Source organism: Trematomus bernacchii, unplaced genomic scaffold (genome assembly GCF_902827165.1).
Source record: "Trematomus bernacchii unplaced genomic scaffold, fTreBer1.1, whole genome shotgun sequence".
NCBI lineage: Eukaryota > Metazoa > Chordata > Actinopteri > Perciformes > Nototheniidae > Trematomus > Trematomus bernacchii.
The window spans coordinates 2957875-2967467 of record NW_022988098.1 but is presented as its reverse complement, the minus strand read 5'-3'; the positions used below and the strand labels follow the sequence as shown (position 1 = coordinate 2967467).

General features: G+C 41.8%; 2 protein-coding genes across 2 annotated transcripts; one reads left to right on the top strand and one right to left on the bottom strand.

The window, feature by feature from the left end:
- Window positions 1-408: 408 nt before the first annotated feature.
- tada3l (transcriptional adaptor 3 (NGG1 homolog, yeast)-like) lies at window positions 409-5543 on the bottom strand. The gene is made up of 9 exons (XM_034121720.1): window positions 5492-5543; window positions 4887-5131; window positions 3988-4235; window positions 3707-3812; window positions 3455-3590; window positions 2741-2844; window positions 2506-2612; window positions 1021-1212; window positions 409-927 (listed from the first exon to the last, which is right to left on the bottom strand). Exons 2-9 carry the CDS (start codon window positions 5094-5096, stop codon window positions 735-737), a joined length of 1296 nt encoding a protein of 431 aa, XP_033977611.1. The 5' UTR covers window positions 5097-5131; window positions 5492-5543; the 3' UTR covers window positions 409-734.
- Window positions 5544-6010: 467 nt separating this feature from the next.
- On the top strand, window positions 6011-8693 carry LOC117475497 (actin-related protein 2/3 complex subunit 4-like). Its single transcript, XM_034121722.1, has 6 exons — window positions 6011-6122; window positions 6780-6898; window positions 7314-7425; window positions 7535-7630; window positions 7896-8066; window positions 8182-8693. The coding sequence occupies exons 1-6, from the start codon at window positions 6120-6122 to the stop codon at window positions 8185-8187; spliced, it is 507 nt and encodes a 168-aa protein (XP_033977613.1). The 5' UTR covers window positions 6011-6119; the 3' UTR covers window positions 8188-8693.
- Window positions 8694-9593: the final 900 nt, after the last annotated feature.

Here is a 9593-nt window from a genome sequence, read left to right as displayed (position 1 = left end):
ACGCCTTTCTGTGCTCGAATGTCCTGCATTGTACCTGTGGTTTAAGGAATTGCATTTTACTTTTCTCTCTCCTCTATCTTCTTGTCTTTCCGAATTCCTTCTTAATTAATGCTTCTGAATTATTGTGTTTTTAGGGTGTCTATTATCATCTGGCCGAGGACAACAGCTGGAAATTTGCCATGTTGGCTAAAGCTGCCCCATATACTGTTTTTGTTACAGTTCATTAATGGGAACTGTCTACGAAACCATAAACTAAACTAAATTAAAGCAATAAGCATATAAACATAGCAACCCAAGAAATATCACTGTTTCTAATGATGTTACCCATAACTTGAATCAGTAGCAGCAGTGTGTATTCACATCTTGCAGGGCATCACCTTTGAATTAACTTTCACACATACATGAAACTGTTTTTAGGTGGAACTTATTTATTCAAACATTCATGTGTATTGTTTTCATAACATCACAATGGTAAAAAGAAAAAGCAACATCAACATTCAACTAACAAAGAAAAATATTCAAAAAATAAAGAGCAAGTCTTTGATGCGTACAAAATGTTACTGATCAAATGAGCATTCTGCTGTACATAACATTACAACTAATACAGACATATCTCTACTTAATTCACACAGACCTGCAGTAAACCGTATCACACATCACCAGAAACACAGCTGTTCACTGTCACAGTTCACAAAGACTCATCCAGATAAAAACCAGACGCAGATTTTCTTCCTCTATCCATCCAGTAACTTGAGGATGCTCTCCCTCTCCTTCAGGGCCTTCCCGGCTTGGTCCTTCTCCTTCTTGGTTGGAGTGCGTTTCTTCTGTCTAGCTGCCATGATACGTCGAAATCCCTCCATCACCTCGTTGTCAGACACCCTGACTCTCTGCCTCAGCTCCTGCTTGCGCATTTCCTCTTTCGCCAACCTGTGAGGCGGCAGAAAGTACAGAAATTAATGTTGTTAGCTGATCAGACTTTACTTTAGGGTAAATATAAGTATTGTTGTCCTGCGTCCTCACCGGAGCAGTTCCTGTTTGCGGGATCTGTTGTGAGTGGTGAGGGCTTTGAGCTCGGCTTGTCTCTTCTGCAGCTCCGCCAGCACCTCGTCCTCAGAGTCTCCTCCTGGACCGGGACGCTCCTCAGAGTCCAGCAGACCCTGAGCCACCAGCTCCTCTTTGATCCGGGCCTCCAGGGTGCGGGTGTGAGGAACACTGGAGGGCGGGGGGAAGATATGAGATATGTGTGGCGTAGAGGGAAGTAAAATATTTCGGATAGTATAAGTGGAAAGCCTGGATGGAAAACTGACAATTGAAGAATGGAAAGCAGCTTGTGCAGATATTCATTCTAAGTCTTTAGATGCATATCTCTAACTACTATTGCATAAATGGTAGAAGCAGACATGAGCGACACTGGATTCATTAAATAAATATAACAAAATGTATGGTAGTAGAGTAGATAAATATTTGTTTCATTGCATTTTGCTATGGGGTAAACATTAGCCGCTTTCACACCAAGTACTTTGCCGTACTTAGTGCCGGCACTTATTACCCCAGGGCACTAAGTACCAATCGCGTTCACACCAGAATAAGTCCCTGAGGGAAGATTACGCAAATGAGCTGCTGACGTCACTTCTTCTTCTTCTGCTTTGGGTTTACTGGCAGGCCGCAAACAACTTCACGGCGTATACTGCCACCCGAAGTCCCCGGCCGGAAGTCCCCGGCCGGAAGTCCCCGGAGTTGGGGACTGGCTTCAGTAGAAGCTGCTGGGACTCCCAGCTGCTTCTACTGAAGCCTTCCGAGTAAATCGCCAGAACGCCGACACCTCCTCATCTCCACCGCTCCCATGTTTTCTTTTGTGTTGCCATAAGTTATTCTCTCTCCGTTGGTGCGCAGGGCTAATGCTAATGCTAATAATGCTAATGCCACAAATACAATGGCGGCTTCACAAAACTTTTCAGAGTTTTACGGGGCGTGGTTTGCAATTCGCCCAGCCAATAGAAATTGGTACTTCTTTGGTACTTTTTTGGTACCACCTCTCTAGCAGGCACTAAAAATGGGGGTAAAAGTTCCCGGCACTAAGTACTCTTTTTGGTGTGAACGCGACATAAGGGGTACTAACGGAACTAAACGGGAAAAGTACGGGGTAAAAGTACTCCGGTGTGAACGCGCCTAATGGGAAGAGTCATAATGAAATATAGATCTAACTAGGCCCTTTGTATACCTAAAAATAGTTATTATAACAATAAATAACCATTGATAGACATGCCCTTGCTTTAGAACAAAACATGTATTTCACTGCAATGTAATTATATTCCCAGACAAATCTCTACTCAATGGTTAAGACCAAAGTTGTCAATAAGACAGGATAACTTGCATAATAAAGGCCAAACTGTATTTAAGATTATAAGGAAGTCTTTAATAAATTGTGTTAAGGATTTGTATTTTAACATATGATCTAGTGAATTACTAATTACCCAAGTTATTTAATGTAAGTGGATTAAATACCTATAGGCTTTTCCTTGGCTCCGAGGAGAAGTCCCAGCTCCGTCATTCGCATCCTTCCCTGAAATGTCGGGTATGGGTGAATCCTCCATGGGGGATATAATGTTCTCCTGGAAAGATAAAGAGCAAAAATGCTTAAGTTCTACTGTTTTCACCATATTTAACATTCATATTTCAGATGCCACTGTGCATTATTGAAGGTTTTATCAGTTAACATGTTTGATCACAGCATACTGACCTCTACGAGAGCCTGGAGCAGACGCTGCGTGAGAGGACCGAAGGGACATCCGTCTTCTGGAGAGTCGTGTTGGGACTCAGACTTTTTCAACAGGGACTCCACATCTACAGCAGTCGAACATGAAGGTGAGTATTAAAGTGGAAACATGCATGTGCAGTATGCCAATAGTGATGCATGGATGGATGACGTATTTTTGTAGGCCGACCAAGAACTTAGCATTGCAAGGGCTGCCTCAACAAAAAGCAATGGATTTTAGATTATAGCAGAAATAAAATCTTAGGCAAACAAAAATGTATGGTACTTAAACTTTTTGTTCAAAAGGATAAGAAAAAGTGTAAATGAAATCTCCAGGAGTGAAAAGCTAACAATAGGCTATAAAAACACTACATGACAGTCACATGGTCAACACCACTAAGCTAAAGGCAATTCATGTTGGCATGGTGACGTTTAGTAGCCTATTTAAGTCACTTGAAGCAAACGCCATTTTTAAGATGCATAAAACTTTCACCAGTGGATATTAACTGACGTATACCGTAGAAAAAAACCCTGAAAATGTGTGTAACCTCAGACCTTATTTAAGGCATCTTACTAAATCACTTTGAGTGAAACATTTTCTTTGAGACGAGCAAACCGAAAATGACAAAGTGCTAACTCATGTCAGGGTTTAAGGACTCGTACTACAGACCCAATGGCCCACGTGGAGCCCTCCCTCACCTTTAGCATCCAGCTCAGACAGTGGTCCTCCCGTGAGGCTCTTTTTCTTGTCGTTGGCTCGCGCTCCTTCCCTCTGCTCCTCCAGCAGATCTTCCTGAGCCCACCGCTGAGAGTAGTGTTTCCCCAGAGCTGGGATCTACAGTAAACATATACATACATTTTACTAATCACCATAAAAACATCCAGAAGGTTGGCCAAGCCTTGAGTAAATGTCAGTACATGACAAAAGGTAAGTGTCTTTTTATGTCTTACTTTAAAATACTCAGCCTCATCCTCCGGGGGTTTCAGAAGCTCTTCCAGCAATCGTATCTCTTCATTTGTGATGTCAGCACAATATGGCTCGACTGAGGCCCAAAATCTGACATTTCAAAAGAAACATTTCAAACACCTTGCCAGAACAAATCATATTCACACTACCCTAATTATAACTACAGCACACTTATGTAAGAACAGCCTAATAAGATGAATAAAGTCTGAAAACACCCTGAGCGCCAAAGAGTAAATAGAGATATTATAATAATGTTGTTACTGACCTGTTGGGTGCATCATTTTTGGGCGTGCGGGGAATGTCTTGTGGATCGTCAGTAAATTCATACTCTTGGGCTTTGGCCTGGAGATTTTTGGATTTGGGTCTGCCAGGACCTGGACCCGGAGCGTGACCGCCTTTTCCGTCCAACTTCTGCTTCTTTGGTTTGTGGCGAGTAGAGGCGGCAGGGTCCGGGTCTTTTCCCAGCTTCAGGAACCGCTTGTCTCCCTTCTTGTCCTGCCAGTCTGTGAGGATCTGAGAGGAAACACAGAGGGGGAAGGAGAGGGACAAAGTGTCATGTTAGGTGTCTTTATTTGGGATACACAAAGACTACTGATTTGGAATGAAAGTTAAATGAAGAAAGGGGGTTCCAACCTTCTCCTACCCTGAGGTGGGAAAAGTACTTTGATATGTTACTTAAGTAAAAGTACTAATACTATATTTAAAAAAGTCCTGCATTTAGAATGTTACTTAAGTAAAAGTACAAAAGTATTGACATACAATATACTTAAAGTACCAAAAGCTAAAGGTACTACTTATACATAATGGCCCCTTATAGAATCGTAAACATATTGAGTCACTGGGTTATTATGATTATTGATGTGTTTTTATCACAGTTTGTAAAGGTGGATTACAATTGAATAACTTTATATAGTGCTGCTGGATTGGATGTCAAGGTTTATTTAATACATTATTTATATTTTGAATTAGCTGACAATCTAAACCTAAACAGTAGGCCTACACTAGTGACTGAAAAGTACAATATTTGATTCTGAAATGTTGTGTAGTAGAAGTATAAAGTAGCATAAACTGAGAATACTCAGGTAACGTATAAGTATCTCATTAGTGTATTTAAGTACAGTACTTGAGTAAATGTACTTAGTTACTTTGCACCCCTGCTCCCACCTGTCTCTGCTCCTCCAGGGCTCGCAGGCGGCGGCTGGCGGAGGACAGCAGGGTCTCCAGCTCCAGCTGCAGGGTGTCCAGCTCCTCGATGCCGATGCCATCGTCCTCTGACCGGCCGAGCACCGCAGTGTATCGGGGACACACCTTCACATGCTCCACAGGTTTGAAGTCGTAGTATTTCAGTGGGGGACAGTCCTTCAGCTCACTCATGATGCTGCTGTGAGAGCTGCCAGTGTCTCCAGTAACTGATACAAGAACATGGACAGTCAGTATGGGTGTATTATTATAATAAAAACACAAGAAGATGAGACATGCACATTGTGGTACAGTTGTGCTGCTCTAGGTCTATCTATCATCCCACACACGCATGAAACACACACTCACGCACGCACACACACACAAATGCACGTACACGGAGGTCTGCATCACAGGACGCGAGCTCGCTGGGCCCAACTTACTCTTACATTTTAATAACGGTCGCTATGATTTATCATTTTTGTAGAAACACATTTTACATGACTTACTTTTAATATTACAAGTCATAAAGGGAACTAACCCAAAACATATATGTATATATTTGAATGTATAAGAGCAGCGATATTTACCGTCAGTGAATGGCGTCCATGATGGGATAAACCATTGTAACTAGGGAGGGGTGTGATGTACAGTCAAATAAAGGTATAGCTTATTATCGATTTAAGAATAATTGTAAGATCAAACAAAGTATATTCATTGCTAAGGAACTTATATACTCACGTATATAGACATACATAATAACAAATATCAAGAATTTGGATGTGGTTGTATGTTAGTTAAATGCCAGAATGGTAGCATCGGAATAAACCATTTTATGTCACGGTGCATACAAACAATTCACAGCTAAACACATCACAGTAAAATGTCACTCGGTACTATCTAGGTTAAAACGCTGTTGTTAACGTATTTTATTGAACAAAAACATGTTAAAATTAGTCTAATCATTTCTGAACCAACGGTCGCTGACAAACGTGTCTCCTGCTGATAGCGCAGAATGGACTCATCGTAGGGTGTGCTCGTTTTAGAGAAAACCATCTCCACCCGGGCGGAGTGATAGGCGCAATCATCAGCATTTCTGGTGTGTGGAAAAATCACAGATGAAAAACCAGCGCACCTTATCTGAACCAGACGATGTAGGATCTACGGAAGAGGAGTCCCAGGCGTGGCTGAGGAACTTCCGTCTTTTACAGCAGAAAAATGGTACGTCTATTGCCCTAAATGTCTCTTTATATTCCTTTATTTAGCCATTTATGTCAGCTAACCGTGGTTACACTGAAGTTGAGATTAGCTAGGTGGCTTCGTGTTTCTCTTGGACGGGTTTTCTGGTGGGTTTCGGTGAAATGAGAGGACGGGCATCCTTGACACGGTTTGCCGAAACTAAAGTGATCGAGCTGAGCTGTCTTTCCTCTCGGCCCCTTTTCTCCTATTGCTGCTAGCTTTCATTGATACAGATATGTCATTAGACTGTGGACACCTTGTGTATATGTTCGGTATAGGCAGCGTGAAGTAAATAGACGTAAATCATTTAGATCAGCCGCAATATCTCATTCAGTACCGTTAATGTAAGCGAATGTATTTATGTTTTAATGACCCCCACATCAATGCAAACACCTTTCATCAGCTTGATGTTGATTATCATCATGTTTTCTTTCTAAAATGATTGTTGTATCTACAAAATGTAAAGATGAATGCATGTTTGTTGTAACTGACTGCATGCCTGCATACAGCTCATTTCGCTTCCTGATCAAACATGACCTCACAGTCCGGTTGAGTCACCCACACTGTACTGGGAGGTTTAGCCTGATCTTAATAACAAAAGCACCACCCATCAAGATCTTGTCTTTTATTTCTCCTCAGACAGCGACTCTGCGCCCCTACCTAAACGCAGTGAGGGCCACCCTGCAGGCGGCCGTCTGCCTGGAGAACTTCTCCTCTCAGGTGGTGGAGCGCCACAACAAGCCGGAGGTGGAGGTCAGGTAGGTTTGATGGCATGTCTTTGGTGATTTCAGTCCTACTGCTTATCCCCCTGCATTGCAGTTTCTTTGCCCTCAGGCTGTTTTGCAGATATTCTACAGCTGTCAAACAAGTATGGACTTGTACAAACTTGCATAAGAACATCTAGCAGGGGGAAAAAATGACACAAGCATGGGCAAGGCTGTAAAATTGGCCAGCGGGGACTTGCTCTGCTTTGTTTGTAGATGTCTTGCAAATGCAATGCAGTGTAAAGATTAAACGTTTTTCAAGTCAGTTTTGTGGTTATTTAAAGCGCCATGTAAAGTCCCAAGCACAGTCCCAAGCACAATGCTGACCCTTAGTGTCTAGAAAACACAACAGTTTATAACAGACAGGCTTGGTTTTATGTTTAACAGCTGGATTGTGCTGTGTTTACAGGAGCAGTAAGGAGTTGCTACTTCAGCCTGTGGTGATCAGCCGTAATGACAAGGAGAGGGTTCTCATCGAGGGATCCATCAACTCTGTCAGAGTCAGCATTGCTGTCAAGCAGGTGATTTAATAACGGCAACATTTATACTGTTTTTGTCTAACGGCTGTGCACATTTCCTGATTTTATTGGACAACCGAACATGCAGTAATAAAAACTTTCTTCCCTGCAGGCTGATGAGATTGAGAAGATCCTTTGCCACAAGTTCATGCGCTTCATGATGATGAGGGCAGAGAACTTCTTCATTCTGAGGAGGAAAGCAGTAGAGGTAAGAAAAGATAACAGAATTAAAGAAAGCAGTGACAAAAGAGGGATGATTATACAGGAAGATTAAAACAAAAAGAGGAACAATGTGAACCGTTCCAACGTCAAAGGGCGGCTCATGCGCCAATCTCTTAGAATCAATATACCAACTTAAAATGCCTTAATATTTACAATGTGTATTTCCATGATTATAATTACACAAGTGACATTTGAGGTGTAAAGCAGTTTCTCTCTCTGACTCACTTTCCTCCCTTGCACTGTGATTTCAGGGATATGATATCAGCTTCTTGATTACCAACTTCCACACGGAGCAGATGTACAAACACAAGCTGGTGGACTTTGTTATCCACTTCATGGAGGAGATCGACAAAGAGATCAGCGAGATGAAACTGTCCGTTAACGCCAGGGCTCGTATCGTTGCTGAGGAATTCCTCAAAAACGTAAGAATTTCTCTTGCTAATATTTTTATTTTTGGATATAACAGAAAGACAAATCATGGTCAATTGTGTACAAATGTTCAGTGATGATAACATTGAGAATGATTTGGCTCCACAGTTCTGATGACAGTGTTGGTCCCACACAAGCCGTGAGAACGCTCCAAAGGGCCAATCAGCACAGGAGTGGAGTAAATAGCCAATCAGCGAGGAGATGAGAGGAACGTGACCAATCCGGCGATGATGACACCCTTTGCACCCGTCTCGAGTATTTCCCTGTACTCATGAATATCAATGACTGTATATAATGAAATATTTACCAGTTTCATTTTACGCCACTTAGAACAAATCCCCAAACAAAGGCGGGTCCTTAAAGTATTAATCCAGTTGATAGTCATGAGTACAGGGGCACTGAGAACGCAGTGTTGCAAATAAAAACGGCCATGTTGTTTTGTATTTTGTGTATGACTCTGCGTGTTCACGGTCACTGTTGTTTCAAATTTGTCTCCAAAATGTCTCTGTTCAGGAAAGAGTGGCGTTTAGTCGCAGGCACGGAGAAATAGCTGTCTGTAGAGAAGCCAACAAAACACATGTATGAAAATAATGAGAGATAATAAAGCCAGTTGTTTATAACTTTCTGTGTAACTGTTGCCGTCTTTCAGGGTAAGCATTTGTACTGTACCTAAAAACAGATGTGTTCTGCTTCTGAGGAAGTTGTTTTTAGTTTGCATTTCGACCACAGCTCAGCCTTACACACAGCCACTGTATTATTTCAGCTGAGGAAGGGGAAGTTATTCAGCAGACTGTGCAAAAGCATTTTTAGTTGTAAAGCAGTTACGTAACCCAAATGATTTCACTTAAGATTATAGAAGTGGCAGTTTCAAAATGAGAGTAAATAATGTAACTTTTATTTCCTCAGAGGTATTTGATGATCTCGGTATATCTCCACACACCCCTGCTGCACAAGGCGTGTACTGCACTGATCCTTATTTTATTAAACTCAACCAATGTGAGAATTCAGAGGATGAATTTAATGGCATCATTTTAGATTTATGAAAATGGCAAATATACTTATTTTCGGGAAACCAGTGTTGGAAGTAGCACTCCTTAAAGGTATGGTAGGTAAGAATGGAGAAACCAGCTCGAGTGCTAGAATTTGAAAGTACGCAGCCGAAAGAAATCTGCCCCTTCCTTCAGACTTCCTCACAGAGCCCCTCCTCCAACACACACGAACGCGCACATGACCAATGAGGGCACGAGATAAGTTTATGCACAGATGGAAGGCTGACAGGCAGGTAGGCCATCCAGTTATTTTAGCCGGGCCGGCTCAGATGATTGGTCGTGCTTTTTACAGTATTACGGCTTCCACAGATGAAATATTTTAATGTATTTATTGTCAAAGCATTTAATTTATTCATTGCTATCGGGATGTTAAGAGCATTCCATGGAATATAACAAATGTTTCTGAAGTGAATTACCTACCCCACCTTTAAGTATAAGTACAAATACTATGGTCTTAATTCTGGTACTCCA

Excerpts from the sequence above, each read along its gene's own strand:
- tada3l (XM_034121720.1), bottom strand. The coding sequence starts at position 5,096 with ATGAGTGAGCTGAAGGACTGTCCCCCACTGAAATACTACGACTTCAAA. Across the intron at positions 2,613-2,740 it reads TGCTCCAGGCTCTCGTAGAG|GAGAACATTATATCCCCCAT; the intron begins GTCAGTATGCTG and ends TTATCTTTCCAG. Across the intron at positions 1,213-2,505 it reads AGCCAAGGAAAAGCCTATAG|TGTTCCTCACACCCGCACCC; the intron begins GTATTTAATCCA and ends CCCGCCCTCCAG.
- LOC117475497 (XM_034121722.1), top strand. Across the intron at positions 7,426-7,534 it reads TCAGCATTGCTGTCAAGCAG|GCTGATGAGATTGAGAAGAT; the intron begins GTGATTTAATAA and ends TCTTCCCTGCAG. Across the intron at positions 7,631-7,895 it reads TGAGGAGGAAAGCAGTAGAG|GGATATGATATCAGCTTCTT; the intron begins GTAAGAAAAGAT and ends CTGTGATTTCAG.